The sequence below is a fragment of the Halichoeres trimaculatus genome, unplaced genomic scaffold (genome assembly GCF_033239565.1).
Source record: "Halichoeres trimaculatus isolate MK-OKI-2021-1 unplaced genomic scaffold, fHalTri1.1 fHalTri1_scaffold_1, whole genome shotgun sequence".
Taxonomy (NCBI): domain Eukaryota; kingdom Metazoa; phylum Chordata; class Actinopteri; order Labriformes; family Labridae; genus Halichoeres; species Halichoeres trimaculatus.
The window spans coordinates 15,631,715-15,650,475 of NW_027437179.1; the positions used below are offsets into that span (position 1 = coordinate 15,631,715).

The following is an 18,761-nucleotide window of genomic DNA, read 5'->3' on the forward strand; positions in this document are numbered from 1 at the left end:
CTACTCGTATGTAATATCTGTATGTATATGTAACAGTGTTACGTTAGTGTAACGATAATGTGCTGCCTGCCCTCCACCTTTCCCCCTCTTTTTTTTTTTTTCTTCTTCTGTATTTAGTATCTATTTATTTACTTATTCTTCTTTTCTGGGGTTATTTTAACTTTAAGCTGTAAGAATTAATCAGACACAAATTTTCTGTAAAAAAATGGGAAACACAATAAAATATTGTTTAGAAAAAGATAGCCCATAACTTCTTTAAAATAATGTCCAAATTTATTGTTTCGAGTCACAATTGGTAGGTCACTTTTTTTTTTTTTAGTTTCTTTGAAATTAACTCCAAATTGCAAGGTAAGAAGGAGATGATTAGCAAATAATTTATTTGAAATTAAATCACAACCCACCACAAAATGTTTTTAGAAGTATCCAAACATTTCTGCTATTACCAGAGAAACAGGTGATAAATAGCTGCTTAGTTCTTGAATACAGAAGTTAGTTTCATTGGTTCCTCTGATAATTACCTTTGAAATGTTCAGTGAATAATTCAATTTCCCAATAAACAGTTGATAGTTAGCTATTTGTTATTTAATGTCATTAAGTTCTTAAATACCAAGTTTGTTGACATGCATAATTGAGATCACATGCAAAATGATAAACCTTTATGATTGGGCCTATAATGTTTTACATGATACAACTAAAGGCTTCAGATGTGATATTCACTTAAGAGTGGGGTTGTAAATTGGCCTTACGTAATTGTGATAGACACTGCGAGTAAAGGCTGACTGAAAAACAGAATCTTGCCAGAAGTTATGTCCTAATTTTCACCAAATTCTCATTAAATTGTGGGTGTAATTTCAAAGAAACAAGAAATAAATGTGTCTAATTATTACCTAAGTGCGATAAAATTTGCAGACCTCTTGAGTAAAGTGTTACCAAGTAAAAGATCATCCGAGAAAAGAGAATAAAGTGCACTTTCACTCAGCTGTTCTTCCTACTGTTTCCCTTCGTAGCGTAGAGAATCCTGACTCTAATCCTTGCCCTCCATTTGATTCAGTGACATCACCCCACAGACACAGAGGTTATATTACAAGCAGCCTGCCAAAGTGACACATTTCTAACAGCTGATCATTAAATTATGATGATGACTAGAAAGAGATGAGCTAAATATCACGCCAGATGATCCAGAGCCTGCTGATGTTTCAGTAGAGCAGTGCCACATTTTACACTTTTCTCATGACACACAGATTGTGAAGTCTTTCAGACACAAGGTTTTTTGACATGTGGTTTTAAAAAAAATGTGTACAATAAATACTTTTAAAAGTAAGCAACTTGGTATTTAATTTTTTTCTTACTACTCTTTAAACAAATCTATTTGACTGTTCTTTTTTTATGACACGTTAAACATCATAGTGTTTCCAGGTGGGTGAAAGTAACACCATTTCTCTTTCAACAGCAACAGCTCTATGTGTCGTCCACGTTGGGACTCACCCAGCTGGCTCTTCACCGCTGCGATGTGTACGGGGAGGCCTGTGCTGACTGCTGTTTGGCTAGAGACCCTTACTGTGCCTGGGATGGCAAGTCGTGCTCCCGTTACTCTGCCTCGCAGAAGAGGTGAGCACCAGCAGCAGATAGCATGAGCTACTAACTCCATGACTAACAGACTGTCTGATATAGTGTTCTCAGAGTAGACCGCCTGGATGGCTGAGTGGCTGTGTAAATGGCATTGGGTCTTTCATAGTTTATTAATCCTGGTCTTTGGGTTATCTGTTGTTAAGGAATCACTAATCAATCATGTTCCTGTCATATTATAAGATTAACCTGAGGAAATCCTATCGCTGTGATGCAGTGTGATAACATAGCTGGGTGGAGGTTGGTCATTAGAGGCATTTAGATGTGACACCTTAATTGCTTTGTGTTTTGATGGATGGCTTTGAATGGCTTGCGGTTGCTTTATACCTGTTTTCTCTCCTTATTCGGCATTACTGGTCTGACCCGTTTAGAAGAAGCCGGCGGCAGGACGTCAAGTACGGGAACCCCATTCGACAATGCAGAGGCTTCAACTCTAATGGTAAGATGTCTGCTCTTCAACCTTTTTCTGCTGTAATTTGTTTATTAATGAGTCCAGGAGGCAAGATGTGGTGACACATCCTATTATTGCTGCTCAAACTGCTAGAGGTTGTCACTGATAGGGGCGGTTATTAAGGCATGCTGGCAGCTTTATGGTAATCAAAGAAAGTCGTCTCACCAAGAGGACTTTGATTTGCCACAACTGAGATTTTGGTCTGAAGGAGTTCATGGTAATGAGTGTTTTGGTTGCCATGGAAATCCCCCTCTCTCCCTGCCTTACAGCCAATAAGAACACTCTGGAGATGGTGCAGTATGGGGTGGAGGGGAGCAGTACCTTCCTGGAGTGTCAGGCCCGCTCCCCACATGCTGTCATCAAATGGCATCTGCAGAGGGATAACAGCGACCGGCGGAAAGAGGTGAGACACCACATTGTGTGTTTCTCAAACACTCAGGTTGTGTGCCGTGTTTCTGTGGAGAGTTTGCTCACAACAAACGTATAAAATTCCTCAAGTATGAACACACTTGAAGTTTATCTAGTATCCCACTGACTTCACCTTGCCTGCTGTGGATGGGTGGAGGATGAGCATTTGAACAGATGATCGTTTTTTTTTTCATTGTGTCTTTGAATAACCCCAGATGGGGCTGGGGGCCACTCCAACTCTGAAGGATTTCATTTCATTTTCTCATTGTGTTGTCATGGAGAGGGGGAGATTTATAAGCATTGAGACTCAAGTGAAAAATGACCTCAGTGTAATTCTTGTTATATTATATGTTAACATGAGTAAGTGATTCAGGCTCTGATTGAATGATGCCTGATTTCTCACACAGACCTCTGACTGTCCTCAGGCCCAAGGGGAGGACGCATAAAGCAGAGCTGTGAACAAGGCTTCTGCTATGATATATAGCCCTGAGGTTCTAGTTAAAATTTTATTGTGAAGCTATGTAGTGTTGCTGCTTCTCTTTATAGACTATTCTGTTGGATGCTCTCTATCCCCTAGTTTCTATCCCCACTGGCAGAGCAGATTCTGCTACTACCTCAGGTTCAGAGCTCAAAAGCTAGCATGCTCACTCTCAGATCCCTTGGTGTGAATTTGAAACATAAAAATGATAAGAGCTACACCTAGTAGTACCATTTATTATGTTTTAATTGATCATCTTTTTGGGCAAGGCAAGTCAAGTTTATTTATACAGCACATTTCAGCAAGGCAGTTAAAAGTGCTTTACAGAGATACAAATCAGCAAAATATATTAAAAGAAAACAATTAAAACACAATTATATTAAGATTAATAATAATAATAATAATAATAATAATAATAATAATAATAATAATAAGCTAATAATAATAATAATAATAATAATAATAATAATAATAAAGCAAAAATAAAAACAAATACAATAACACAAATTTAATGGCAAAAAATATGGTTAAAATTTTTTTTAAGACTTAAGCATAAAAGTTGCAGTGTTAAGTTGTGTAGCAAAAAAAAGATATTAAAATGATTTGTTAAAAAATTTGATAAAAGGCAGCCATAAAAAGGTGAGTCTTTAACCTGGATTTAAATTAGCTGAGACTTTCAGCAAACTTGATATTTTCTGTCAGTTTGTTCCAAATATTTGGAGCAAAGAAGCTGAATGCTGATTCTCCATGTTTGGTTCTGACTCTGGGGACTAAAAGCAGACCTGATCCAGATGACCTGAGTGGCCCTGATGGTTCGTACTGGATAAGAAGAGCATTGATAGGTTTTGGCCCTGATCCATTTATTGCTTGATGAACCATCAAGGGTATTTTAAAACCTTTCACCCAACAGGCAGGGAGCCAGTGTAAATACCTCAGAACTGGACTGATGTGGTCCACTTTCTTGGTCTTAGTGAGGATTCGAGCAGCAGCATTCTGAGCCAGCTGCAGCTGTTTGACTGAATTTTAGGGAGACCCGTAAAGACGCTGTTACAGTAATCAAGTCTACTGAAGATAAATGCATGGAGCAGTTTTTCCAGGTCCTGCTGACACATTAATCCTTTAATCCACTACACATTCTTCAAGTGGCTGTAGGCCGACTTTGTAACTGTCTTAATGTGTTTGTTAAAGTTTAGGTGTGAGTCCATGATCACACCCAGATTTCTGGCGTGGTCCATAGTTTTTTACTTTTATCTCTGGAGGTGCTCACCGATCTTTAATCTTTACTGTTTTGGCGTGAAAAACAACAACCTCAGTTTTATTTTTATTTAGCTGAAGGAAATTTAGGCTCATCCACTCGGTGATTTGTTTGATACACTTACGCAGAGCCTGTGTGCAGCCATAATCGCCTGGTGACATGGTGACGTATAACTGTGTCATCAGCATAATTATGGTAACTGACTTTGTTGTTTTAAGTGTTATTAATCCACCCTACAGGCCAGATGGGAATGGTTTCTTCAGAGATTATTACAATATATGGATTAAATTAAACTCAGACTTTTTGTCATTGTCATCACAGATGCGTTCTGACGGTCGGATTTTGAAGACAGAGCAGGGTCTTCTCCTGCGCTCTCTGCAGCCCTCTGACTCTGGCATGTACCAGTGCACAGCCACAGAGAAGAACTTCAAACACACGCTGGTCAAGCTGCAGTTGGTCGTGCTCTCAGGCCGGGCTGTCAACAACGTGCTCGTGGAGGGTGCTGGAGGGCTGACGTCTTCTCTCCACTCCTCCAGCACCCAGTGGACCCCCAGCTCAGACCAGTACAAGGACCTGCTGACCATCCTGAGCCAGCCAGAAATGAGCCTGATCAATCAGTACTGCCAGGACTATTGGCAATTTGGAGACCCACTGCTGGGCGCCCTCAAGGCTAAAGACCTGAAGGAGCTAAAGGAGCAGAAGAAACCTCGCAACCGCCGGCATCATGGGGAGGGGGAAGAGGAAGAACGAGAGGAGGTAGCGACATGAGGAGCCCACCTTTTGTGTCTACAACACCCTCGACCACCCTCCCCCACCCTGTGAAAACTGGGAGAGACTCATTCAGAGTAGCAACATGAAAAAAATCCACAATCCCCCCAAAAAAGGAAACTGAGAAAAAAAGAGGCTTACAAACTAAACCCACACACTTCCTCTTCAACAGTAAGGTATATGACACAGTATTTATTGTAGGTTGTATATAGTCTCATTCTGTGGATTTCTTTGTACTTATAGAAAAAAACATGCTCTTTGTGTATAGGTACCTGTGGGGCAAAATATTATTGTTATTATTGATGTTAATTTTATTGTTACTGTTACTGTCATTGAAAAAACTCATTGTCCTAACCATGACAGTTTGGAATGTGTTATCAGGCATGTAAGCTGTTAGCGGGAGCTCTGAGGAGCTCTCTATCACAGGAAAATGAGTTGTTAACGAGAGGTTATGGGTTCACTGTTGTTTCTTCTTTACTTTGACTCAATGCCAGGACTCTTTATTTCCGGACACTCCAGGAATGACTGTAATGTAACCTCATGTGGCTGCATGACAGAGACTTGATATTGTGAGGGGACCATAAACCCATGGTCCGGTTTATGGAGGGGAAATTGTTTTTCCTCCATGGGAACCCAGACATTAAGGTAACTGTTTGATAAGTGTTGACTGGTGTAACTGGGCTTTTTAAACATAGTGCTTTCCTTTCCTTTTCTCCTTCTTGACAGAAGAGTTTAAAGTAAAATTTGGCAAATCTCAGTTGTATTTTGTCACGCTGAAGGTTCTTCTGGCTGTTGAACACAAGTTTGACAAAGAACAGAGAACTACAGTTTAAAAAAGTGCATTGAAGAGGCAGGAGACTTGATTTCTTAAGTTTGATTCTTCTAAGATGAGACATTGTTTGGACTGAGGTTGAGGTGCAATAAAGGGTCATGGTTATGTATAAAGGGCATTATTTTTTTACTTACAAGGGACATTGGCTGGGGCCAAATCCAAAAAGCACACTCAGCAAGTTCAAGTTAATTTTTGTAAAAATGGAAAAAAAAATCTATAACACACAATAGAGGTGCCAGATCAGGCAGCAGCTATTAGCTCCACGCACAAAAGGCATCTTTTGTTCCTTCTTCATGTACTGAAAAAAATATAGATTGCCCCTTCACTCATCAGAGCATTGTAAAAATGTTGTGACACTAACCAAAATATTGGGAAGCTGGCTTTCATTGTGTGCATGAACCTGTATTTGTACTGTAATTCTGATAAGATACTGTGTGTTTTTTTTTATTTGTTTTATCTGTTTGTTTTTTTCATCTCTAAGGGTGTACAGTAAGTCACAGAGGAACATTATTAGTACAGAGAAAAATGCTTTAAAGAAGTCTTTATATCAAATTCCCCCTGCAGCATGATACTCCTTTTCACTGAGATAAATGTAAGGTGTTAGGTTTTCACCTGTTTCTCTATTGTGTTTTAACAGGTGAAAATGTGGATGTATCATTGGAAATATTAGAAGGGCATGTTGATGATGCAGACAAAGGCGTACAACCTTCAGTGACAGGGCTGTTATCAATCTGAGTGATGGTTTCGCTAAATTGACTTTTGTACTCACCATAAATTACACCAAGCTGTTATCAACATAACCACAGAGAATCAAATGTAACAGATTTCTCTTTAAAAAAAGACAAGACTGAAAAAGACAGTTCCTGAACAAGGTGCAGTTTCATCTTCCTACCATTGTGATATATTTAAGGCTGTCAGAACACCTTGCCTGGCATGTATTCAGGCTGTAAATAAGCCGCTATGAATTCCTTTTAAAGATGTATCCAGAGTAATTACTGGAGTATCTGTACCCCCTCTCCTCAATTTTGGGATATCTATCTGTCAACAGCCTATACTGGCAAAACAATTCAAAGAAAAGTTGTACAATTTGTTAGTATTTTTAAGTATGTGCCTGTAGTTCTGAGTGTTTTTGTTTGTTTTGTATTTTTGCATTACCAGACTATGACGAAAAAAGAAAAAAAACACTCAATGCGCAGAGGTGATGTTATCGTAATAACTCGTGTAAATTACTCTATCTTCCCTTTCCGTTGTTGTTGCTGACTAATAAATTAAAGCTCTATATTTTATAAGAATGGAATGCTCCCCCCGTCATTGTGATTGGCTTATTACCTGATGTTTTCCATGTTCTGCCCAGAGCCCTCTGGATCCTTGGAATAAAGTTGTACCTGTTAAAAAGACATGGATGCACATTTCTGTTAATTGCACATATTTTGTGTTGTGAATTGAAACTATGGAAGATAAAAACACCTCAAGTTAAAAGACATGGGAGGAGATTTGTTCTGTGTTTGTACCAGGGCTTCCTAACCTCTAAGAATTAGACTGGATTAAGTAAATCCATAATCCCCATTGGTGAGACTATTAGAAATACACCATGTTAGTGGTTAAAGGTTCATTAACTCATATTTTAAGTGCTAGGCGCAACGTGATCAGAATATACCTGCAGGAGATTTAAAAGGCTGTAAATGTTTTGACTGGCAGAATTTCTTCCTCTATAAATTACCATGAACTTAAAGCTTCAGCACCGTGACCTTTAATTTCTCAGGAAAAGTTGTAAAATTACATTTAACATAAACGTAAGCTTGTTTGTTTTTATGCTTCTGTGCAGTAGAGAGACATGACTTGATGGGATAATGAAGCAAAGGGAATGTGCAATAAAATTGTGAGGATGTAAGTGGAGCTCACAGCACCACAGGGAGCAAACTGTTGTCAGGTCAGAGTAGTGTGCTTCAGTCAAGCCCATTAGAGTCTCTACACCTCATTAAAGCCCTGATGGCTGAGCTGACCTCTGATCATACCAGAGTGACTCAGGTCTTCCCATAGACACAGGTCAGACACAGCAAAAGGGCTTGTCTTTTTTTTTCTTTCTTCCTTTTTTTATTTTTTTTTATTTATTATTATTTATTTATTTATTTATTTATTTATTTATTTAGGGGGATAATACTTTACATACACAACACAGTTATATCTAGACTGCTGTCAAGATTTTGAGTGCACAATGGCAGTCAGACAGCATTTACGCCTTTATGTGACAAAGCTGACCACCTCGGAGACTAAATCACATTATTTCACTATCAATGGATCAATAAGGCAGAAACACTTATTTAAGTGAACATGGAGCAGACCATAAAAGACAGGCAAGTATTCTGCTTCTTAAACTACAAAACTGGAGTTTTTGTGCTTGGTTTTTCACATCTCGCTGACATCACTGTTAAGCATTACGACTACCCCAGACACTATAAGACTTCCAATTCTTAACCACTTTACTTCTACTAATGTTGCTCTTACAGATAATTTTAAAAATTATGTCTCATCTAAGGAAAACTGCTCAAAAACTGGTCTGAATTAAGAAGCTGCCTAAGTTTACATAAGGTTACTAGGCTTACAGTAACGATACCAGTAGTTGTAAGTCGTAGAGGTCTGGGAAGTTTATTATAATTTCGGGAGTCTGCTGCCTTTAAGGTCCCATATTCTGCTCCTTTTCTGCAGTTAAATATGGATCACTGATGTCTTCATGAAATGGTAGTAACATGTTTTGGTCCAAAAAGCCAATAAATCAAGCACAGCAGCATTGTTTCCAGGCTCTCATAGCCCCTCTGTTCAGAACGGTCTGATTTAGTGGGCGTGACCTTCATATGTAAATGAGCCACCGCTGATACCACCCCGCTCTTTCATGTCACTGAGAGCGGCACCACGAGCTCCGAGTGCACAATGTTTAGAAAACAGTGAAGCTCGTTTACTGTAACATTACAGGCTACAACAACAGGCTAACCGCAGCTAAAGTTAGCATCCTGAAGCTAACACAGAGACAGGGGGGACACTGAGGAAAAGCTCTTACATCTGCTCCACAGCACACAGCATTTAAAATACTCACATTTCCAGGGTCTGAGGTTTGTTGGCGGATGATTGGTGATGTGCCTGGATTCAGGACCAGTCCATTCACTAGCCCTCTGTTGTACTGTCCAAAGTTGGAAAAGCAGTCGGCCGTGAAGTGACTAGCACACACATGCACAGTTTTACTGAGTGTAGCTGGCACATTTCCTTGATAAATGAACTCTAGCCACTTAGTCTTGTCTTCTTCTGAGATGGGAAGCTTGTGCGTGGAACTATGTGGCTGTTTACAGCCAAAAACAAAGCAGTGATGGCTCTTCAACTTTGGCATTCCCCTCCCCGCTGTTGGAGAGTTTTCTCTCCAGCAGCAGGGAAGGGAGAGGGAGGAGAGGAGGTTCGGGGGTATCTGCTCCGGTGGACCAATCAGGTCAGACTTGCTTCTGATTGGTCAAAAAAAGGAATCGCAGATGCCGGCAAATCCCCCAAATCCAAACAGCTCATTTTAGATCAGGATTTTACAGTCACAAGCACTACTAAGTACAGGTTTTGTCATTAAATATCACATTTTGTGGGCTGGGAGGAAAGCCAAAGACCCACAAATTTCACTACAAGACTTAATAAAGTGACTTTTTGCATAATATGGGACCTTTTACTTACCTTTAAAGCATATCCATGTCCACTCTGCAAAAAACCTTTCCTCTCAGCTATGTGAGTGTGTTTGTGTGAGAGAGTGCATCCACAGCTTTGATTGCTGATTGGCTGTTACCTGAACCATGGCTCTGCTTGTAACCAATCAGATGGTTCTGTGGATGGGACGGTAGTGGGGCTTGGGACTGACTAGTGACTACAGAGACAGAGAGGTGGTTGCATCAGAGCCAAAATGACACAGTTTTATATGTATTACGTATCAGTGGCCAGATTTTAAGAAAAAAATTTGCCTTAAAACTGAGAATACTGGCCGATCCCATTTTTATATGATTTTATTTAGCATCAGTGTTGCTAATCGTCAGTGCCCTCTGTAAGAAATAAAAATTCTTTATATTAATAGTATTTTTCTAAAGCTACAGAGAGCCACTGCAAAAGACTCAAAGAGCCTCATATGGCTCCAGAGCTTGCAGACCCTTGCTCTAGTGGCTTACATTATATACAAAAGTTTTCTGAGGGGGATTCTTATCTTTTTCTGTTTCAAACAAAACAAAGGTGCTTAGCAGACTAGTGTTAGGTGGACCTGTGCACAGACACCACATGTGTTTGGTCTGTGTGTTGTGGCCCTCTGGTAAAGAGTACTCCTTGGTCTGAATCCAGACTTGGTGACATATTTGAAAAATCTGGGGATGACAACATGTCTGGGGACACGGTCTCACCCCCGCATTGGTTTGTTTGAGGACATGTAGACAAAAGGTCGGATGGGTTGAACAGCATCAGCAGGCATTCAAGGCTAAGATGGCATTTTGTCCTCTTTTCATTCCTCTCCATAGACAGAGCTCTGTTCCCCTTCCTTATCTAACTCTTATCAGGGAGCGGCAGAGTCAGGGTGGGAGTGTTACAGTTATGAATAGAGGACAACAATGTTCAAGGTCAACCTCCCACGCTTAGGGCTGTTCAAATTATGTCTGTATCATCACAGCATCACTTTAAATCCATCCATCTCTGGCTCTGAGTCAGAAACTGGCTCTAAACCAAGAGGCTGATCCACATGAAATTCAAAACTACCCACAACAAATGTTAAACTCTCACAATCTGATCAGACAGTTCTATGGAGCATTCTTCATAACACAGAGGAGATTTATTTCTACGGGTTATTACCTCCTTAGTGGCATATCACATGACACACAGCCATGTCATTGGCTTCAGTATCATCATTCAGCTGACTTCTCACATGTGGAATCCTACTCGGTCTTATCGTTGAGTCTGATCTGGTGCAGGGTGGCTCAGAGGCAGCGGTGGCATTCTGCGGCTATCTGCTCCGTCTCTCTTACAGACAGGGCAGCCAGACACTTACTGCATTGTTGGAGCTGAAGTTAGAAGGGGGCATAGTTTGGCATGGCATGAAGCTGGTTCTTTGTTCATCGCCATCTTTCTTTAGACCAACAAACCTGGGCCAGTGAAAAACTAAAAAAGTAATCGCAGTCTACTGAAAGGCTGATGAGCTGACACTCATTAAAGTCCACCCCAGAGGCTTCTCATAAACTGGGGTAGAGGTAAGTTGCTGGATGTTTGATTTTTTGTACCATGTCACAATCTGCTCCTGACCTGGTCTCCTACTCTAACATTGTGTGAGACAGCGACTTACAACAGAGTTCATCCATGTGCTAAATACGTGTTTCTGCTGATCCCAGTCCTCATATTGTCTCATAGTGTCTTCTCATGCAGTTTCCATCTGCAGATGAGACTCTGGGGAAGGTGTGGAGTCATCTTTGTGGACCAACAGTCTTCTGGAGTGAAGCATACAAAAGGGGAGCAACAGTGCTCTCTGCTGCTTCCACATGACTCCAACATGAGTCCTGATTGAGGCTGTAATGCATGCTGTCAGACAGCAGATGGCAGGCTGCAGCAGCGTCTGATGGACTGTCATTACTGAAAAAAGCAACCAACTATGAAAACTTGGAGAAAAACAAAATCTGTAAGGCAGGAGCTTTATTTAAAAGAGTCCAACATGAAGGCCCATGGGAAGATATCTTTTAATGAGCCTATATATCATGATATTATGCTGTTTCTAAAGTAAAAAAGGAAACAATCCATCCTCTGGCATTCAGACTAATTCAGCTAAATTTATTTACACCAAAATCTAGATAAAATATGAACTTAAATTCTTTATTGGTAATACAGTGTGAACATTTGCTGACTGCAGTAGATCATGGAAAACGTTTTGAAACACTACATCTGTAGATTTAGATTAAAAAGCTTGACCCTGTTCACCTAGAACACAGAGAAGCAACAGTTTTCTTTGATTTCTTAAAACTCTTGATCTCCTAAAAAAGAAACCGAATCATTGGGATGTAATTTGACCAATAAAACACACAGACATCCAGCAGCTAAAATATGTTTTCACAAAGGGAGATGTATGAATGTGTTATTATTACCCTGGTCCAGCTTAATCTCAATGCTAATTTTCTCTCGGCCTGCATTTTTATTGTTGTAATATAGTTGTAGCACTGGCTTATTATTTATTTATTTATTTTTTTAAATCCACTATGGCTTTTGAATTAGCTCTCTAGGAAAAATAAAGTTTCAGATAATATATATATAAATATATAAATATATATATATATATATATATATATATATATATATATATATATATATATATATATATATATATATATATATATATATGTATATATATATATATTTATATATGTATATATATATATATATATATATATATATATATATATATATATATATATATATATATATATATATATATATATATAACCTGATATTTCTGATTCCAAGTAAGTAATGTAATGTACAGTCTTGATTATTTTTGTGTTTGTATCCATCTGCCTCAGTTTGTTTTGTTGTCTTTATTTTTTTCATGTTGGTTAAGCTTTTTGTTTTACACAGCCTCTGACATTGATTGAGGTTAACTACTGAAGGCACGGCGACAATGTAGAATAGTGTTTGACCTCAGTGGCATGCAGTAAGCTGAGGCAGCAAACATTAACATGAACATGCCAAAAGAAATCAATGAAACTCACTACAACCATTCATCACCATCTTATTTCTGCTCCTGAAGTCATCAGTTTTAGTGTGAGGCCTGACACCAGTTAACAGTTACTTCAAAGATGGAAACATCAGTGTTAGTGGGAAAACATGTCCACAATGACTGTCCCATGTTTTTTCATAGTGTGATACGTGTGTAAGACTGTTTTTGCCCTGAGTATTTCATATTCAGTACACACTGTATTTTTCTTTTCTAAGATTTTGGTTGGACTTCTCGTAATATTTTGGAATTAAATGTAATATTTATGAACAAAGACTGAACAGACCCCTGGCTGAAAGCCTTCATCTCTACATTCTTGCCTGAGACAAACATGAGACTGACACTTCCCTCATGTGGTTCATAATGAAGTCATCTAACAACACAGGCACAGATATAGTATCCCCCAGAGCCCCTGGAGCGAACGGATGGCTGCATAACATAGCACAATGTGCATGAAAAGGAGAAACCTCCCAGGAAAAACCTTATTAAATCCCCAGAGGGCCGAGAATGTGAGTACTCTGTATTATTATCCAAATGCTGTGCAATTGAAGCACCCTGGAAAGTGTGGCCAAATGGCACTGCTGGGATTTTTCAAGCTCAAATTCGCTCGGCACCAGGATGGGTGCGAAGCTTGTGCTAATGGAGAGCGTGTAACACAGATGCTCTCCTCTGCGTAAGGAGAGAGCAGAGTGGGATGTCACAGGCTGTTTCCCCACATTTTCTCTGGAATCCACCGTATCCATGCCCCCTCTGCCACTGACTGTCGACTGAGAAGACAAATGATGAGAGTTCAACGTGAAGAAATAGATGAAGTAAATTTTTAATACCATCAAAGTCATCAACTCAGTCAAGGAGAACAGTACAGAGCTCACAAATGCGAGACAGGACCTACAGGTGACCACTGGTCCTGGCAAACATCACATCTACAAATACACCTGTAAGTGCATGGCAAAATGAACAAACATGGAATATTAAATACAGTGAGGAATGTACTGGAAAAAGCATTGCTTTAAACTGTGTAACAGTATTGAAACAGTATTTATTTGCCATCTAAACAAAGAAAACAGACTACATGGATTAATCTATACACACAAAAGTCTCTTTAAATCTTCTGTTAAAGCCTCTCTTTAATATCTAAATATTACTCTTGTAGGAAAGAAATAACAATGTAAGAAATAATACAGCTGTATAAACCAAATAACTGGTGTATCAACCAATCTACTTCATTATAAATTTAGAATAGATACGTTTGTAAATGTCACCAATATGTCCAGAGCTGCTTTTGATTTTACATGCACACTTTTATACAAAGTCTCATGTGCTCACGGTTAGTACTCTTGACAACAGATTTGGTGGGACAGAATCGCCATAACAGTGTACTTACTACGTTTTATAAATCAATCTGTTGGAATACTTGTGTTGACAGCATGGCAGCTGTCTCCATGTAACCAGAGAAATAAAGCCCATGGCTCAACGTGTGTTAACACAGAAAACCATGTGGGCACTCAGGGGCCAGAGAAGCAAAATGGTCAAATCTATCAGCCCCCACACACACTTATCTGACAGCAGCCACGTGTTAGTTAAGAGGCTGTGATGGGCCTGACAGCTGGCGAGGACTAAAGACTTCCACTTACAGGTACATGGACTGTATCGAAAGGACACCAGGAATCACAGTTTCTGCAGCCAGTCGAATATTGCTCAATATCCTCTAGAGTGATTACAGAGAACTTGTTCTGTAGCTCTTTATTAATGCTCAAGGGGACCGGTGTCAGCAAAGGCTAGATTGTTATTATTGTTCATAAGAAAACTATTGGATAAAATGAAAAGATTAAAAACAACAGAAAAAGCAAATGTGATCTGGAAATTAAAATTAATAAATAATATAAAAGTTAAGAAAATGAAAAAAATTGCTTTAAACATGGTTGTCTATAGAATACATGTCAGAAAAGCAGTGTTGATGAAAAGAGCTCTAGATACCACAAAGTCAAAATGATGCGTGTCTTCTCTTGAAAGCCGCATGTGGTCAGTTAATGCACATCTTGTTTTTAAGTTTCAACTTAATATTAAGACATTTGTGGCATTTAAGTCAATAGCCTTACACAGGGGTCAAGGTTAAACCACAGTAGATGCAGGTAAACTGAGATCTAGTCCCTCCCCAAAAGAACTGCTCGAGTCACGTGATGGATAAAGATGTGATGAAGTAACATCTCTAAAATGGAAAGCTACAAATTAAGATGCATAGAAGTGCGTCGAAATGAAGACTTCTCTTTTCAAAAGCTTGACTGACAGCAGAGGGGTGAACAGAGCGGTAGCAATAGACAGCTTAATGTGCATTTCAAAAACACTTCAACAAAGTCTGTGGGGAAAAAAAGTGAGGATGAGGATGAGGGAGCAGTTAGCTATGTTAAGACAAAGTATTCACATAAGCATCTTTATCCATCAAGTGTTTGTAAATGTGAATGAACAGCAAAATGTGAGAATGCATGCTGTTTTGGCTACTTCTACAAAGGTCTCTATATACAGAATCTTTACACATACAGCTATGAGGTGCTTCCCTGAGCAGGAAGTCAGCAAAGAAACTAAAGGTTTGTGTGTGTTCTTATGTTTAAAGCTGCCTCATTCAAAAATACTGAACTGGGCACGATAACTCCCAGACACCAGTCTCGGCATTGTAACACAAATATGTGCAGAAAACTTCAGAAGGACAAGAAACTATGTCTGTCCTGTAACAGGCTCAGAGTGTTGGAGTTTAAGATCAAAATCTCACAGGCAAAACTTTTCTTTTGATTCAAAGAGCAAATTCTGCTTTTGTAGTACCGGGACAGAGAAGTTTCTCAGGTTGGCTCATTAAAAAGAATCATAGCAAAAAAGAAAAGTTTAGCTGAAAGCCACAGTTTGACAGTATATCTGTTTTTGCCCTTCAAACTCAAGTATTCAAAGATAAAAGTGGTTTATATAAACTGACACAGAACGCTGGCGGGTCAGTAAGAAAACTTTTAACACATGTAGTAAGACGACCAATACAACGCAGCACTCAGGAAAGGTAGCACACAGCCTCCATGAGATGATTCTAATGCTGCGCGTGAGAAAGAAGCAGAGTCAGTGTCACCATGCTAGCAGCTAATGTACAGTGTGCAGGAGTTGGCAGGGACTTCGGGGGTCACACAGGGAGGGTTGGAAGGGGGTCTAACCCTGCTCATTCCCGGCTTCGGAGGCTGAGTGGAGGGCAGCTAAAGCCTCTCCATTACAGCGTGATGTCGGCTCGGCCTCCTGTGGTGGCGGGCTTGGTTGCTGGGGCTCAGCGACTGGGGCAGCCTCGCCGGTCCCCACTTCTGCTGCTGGTTGGCTTGCTGGCTCTGCTGTTGCAGGGGTCTCTGCAACTTCAGCGTGCACTCCTTCAGGTGCTGCTGTAGAGGGGGGCGCAGAGGGGTCTGTAGCCGTCTGGGGAGCTGTGGGGTCTGCTGGAGCGGCTGCCTCTGGGTTGGTTGTCTTTGACTCAGGTACTCTCAGTCTCTTCATGATGGTGGTGACCCGCACAGCTTTCTGTAGGAGGAAGAGCAAAGTGAACTCAGAAAGGTGCTGTATCCTATAGACTTTCTGAGAGAACATCATCATCTCTCAGTGGACTGCCATCACAGTTATAAAACACCACTATTCTGCAGCTGCCTGTTCAAGGACTGAACATGTCCTGTTGAGCTTTGTGAAGAAGAACAAAAAGGCTTACCTTCCATTTGGCTCTGGCAAAGTTCTTCTCTATTTGTGCACACACATTTTCCTTGATGTTCTTATCTGAAGCTGCACCACCGGAGATCCTGTTGTAAAAAAAAAACGAACACATCCAGCTTATGTCAGTCTTCCTCCTTCCCTGTCTTTGGTTACCGCTGCTGCACACAGTGTGATGCAACTTGATGTTGTTTTCAATGTGCGCATTTCAGCAGGACTGTATAACCTTTAAGAATCACATTGACTGTTTTTTTTTTTAACTCTGTCACACTAAAATGTAAGCAGCATCAACTTATTATTTCAACAGTAACATGCAGCACAAACATATGTAGTTACAGTTACTGAATATGGTTTGAAAGGACATATCAAGCCTGAAACAAAAGTCTGATTTTAGCTTGCTCCAGTTTAACTGGTTTGCACGATACAGCGGGGCTCTCCTGCTCACCATTCATGATTTATCGCCTCCTGGGCTGTCAGTCTCTGGTCTTGGTCCACCTCCATCAGACGGGCAACCAGAGTCTTTGCTGTCAGAAAAGAATCACACAGGAAGAGGAGGGGTTTGTTTAACTTATTGTCAGGAACATAACTATGTTGTGCTCTAAGGTAAGAGGGGAGAAACTCTTGATTTAGGATTTATTCCGTGAGCTGGCAATGTGCTTACATAGACAAGTTGTTTTATTTGACGCTTTTTCTTATCTTGCGTTTCCTGTTTTATTTTGTTTCCTAACCTTGTTTCTTGCTTCAGGTTACTTGACTTCCTTTCTCTGTTTCCTGCTCCCCTGATTATCCTAGCCTGCTGCACCTGTGTCTTGTTAGCTCCACTCACAGTGTGTGTATTTAAACCTGGACTGTCTTTCACTGGGGCTGGTTTGTATTTGCCATTGATTTTTTGACCAGCAAATGTAATTTTGTCTCATATTTCTGCTTCACATTTATTGAGCACTGCTGATTAACCACCTGTGCACAGACGGTGAATTTTCACCTGCCTCTCTTATCTTGCATTAAAGTTGTGTATTTTGTTCAGTGTCACCCTCAAGGTGTTTGTACCTGATTCAGAAATGTCATCCCAATAGGGAGAGTCAAACTCATAATCCCCTGCCAGTATCTTCCGGAACAGGTTCTTGTCATGGTTTTCATAATCATCGTCATCAGTTTCATCGTAAAAAGGAGGGTTCCCGGATAACCTGTTGCAAAGAAATAAAAAAACAACATTTATTTACATGACTTTCTCTCTGCAATGGCTCCTCTGCATTAAAAGTGGGATAAAGATTTCTTTTTGATTCACTACTTACAGAATGTACATGATGACACCCGTTGCCCAGCAGTCCACCGGTCTGCCATAACGCTGTCTGCCAACCACTTCAGGTGCTGCACCCAAGACAGACACTTAATTAAAATCTGTGCCACAGAAGGCAGCCACAAAGCATCCTGTGATGATCAGCTTGTGTTAAGTTGTTGGTTTATTTATATTCTCACCCAGGTACTCTGGTGTTCCACAGGGATCCTTTATGAGTCCGTTCTCCAGCTTGGCGAGATGAAAGTCGCTGATAACTATCTTTGAGTGCTTCAAGCGGTTGTAATAAACCAAGTTTTCCAACTGAAAAAAATGACATTTTCCAATTAATTATTAATGCTAAGAGGCTATTGTTTTCATAGTCAATCATTAAATGAGACGTGAGGAGTTTCAAGTTTAGTTGTGAGATCATTTTCTGACAAAAAGAAAATAAAAAAAAAACCTCAAAATATCTTAAGTTTATTATCTAGCGTGGATTCAATTACAAAGAATTCAATGTGAGACAATGTGTGCGGTTTATTTGCTTCATTAAGATTGGAAAAAAAGCTAAGGGCTTTGTTACATTTTTGACACATTTCCATTTAACAAATGCATTGCTTTTTGGTGACTTTGAATCTTAAATAAGACAATTTAACATGTCTCAATATGGGTAAGCTAATTAAGCTTTTATTACAGCTCGTATTAACAACCTTTTTCTCCATCACTGTGAAATTTTACTGATGTCATGCAGGGAATCGCATTCCCCATGCCTATGTGTGTGTCCAGAGGGTGTGTTTTTACCAAATTTAGCACAGCTGAGCGCACAGAGTTTCAGGCCAAAGATAATAAGAGCAATGATGATATTCAGCAAAACATCAGGCGCAATCTTGCTTACTTTTTCTTTTACAACAGTTAAAATGCGTATAATAAAACTGACTCCACAAGTTCAGTAAAACACACAAACTGAACATTCTTATGCAATCTTGCTACTTTCCATGTTGCTGGTCCAAAGTTACTGAGACCAAAGAGACTAGCTACTGTGTGTTATGTTGATTTATTATGCTTTTCCATTTATCCTGCTGCCAGTGAAAGAAGAGTCTATTGTGTTACTCTGAAGTGTTTATCCTTGATTGCTCAGGATAAACACTGTCTGCTGAAAAAGTTACGTAACTAAACAACAGCCGAGGTGG

At 39.8% G+C, this 18,761-nt stretch overlaps 2 protein-coding genes across 4 annotated transcripts in view; one reads left to right on the forward strand and one right to left on the reverse strand.

The window, feature by feature from the left end:
- Positions 1-7,210, forward strand: part of LOC141788853 (semaphorin-3F-like) — a 73,636-nt gene extending 66,426 nt beyond the window's left edge. For all 3 annotated transcript variants that reach the window (XM_074667969.1, XM_074667985.1, XM_074667976.1), the window contains 4 exons: positions 1,451-1,607; positions 1,982-2,065; positions 2,347-2,480; positions 4,540-7,210. In XM_074667969.1, coding sequence (XP_074524070.1) covers positions 1,451-1,607; positions 1,982-2,065; positions 2,347-2,480; positions 4,540-4,986 — 822 coding nt within the window. In that variant the 3' untranslated portion in view covers positions 4,987-7,210. The remainder of the gene's footprint in view (positions 1-1,450; positions 1,608-1,981; positions 2,066-2,346; positions 2,481-4,539) is intronic.
- Positions 7,211-13,417: 6,207 nt separating this feature from the next.
- LOC141798313 (caM kinase-like vesicle-associated protein) overlaps positions 13,418-18,761 on the reverse strand; it is a 51,477-nt gene continuing 46,133 nt past the window's right edge. The window contains exons 6-11 of the mRNA XM_074680195.1: positions 17,775-17,895; positions 17,591-17,666; positions 17,346-17,482; positions 16,744-16,822; positions 16,300-16,387; positions 13,418-16,118 (exon numbers count right to left, since the gene is read on the reverse strand). Of these exons, the coding sequence (XP_074536296.1) occupies positions 15,762-16,118; positions 16,300-16,387; positions 16,744-16,822; positions 17,346-17,482; positions 17,591-17,666; positions 17,775-17,895 (858 nt within the window). The 3' untranslated portion in view covers positions 13,418-15,761. The remainder of the gene's footprint in view (positions 16,119-16,299; positions 16,388-16,743; positions 16,823-17,345; positions 17,483-17,590; positions 17,667-17,774; positions 17,896-18,761) is intronic.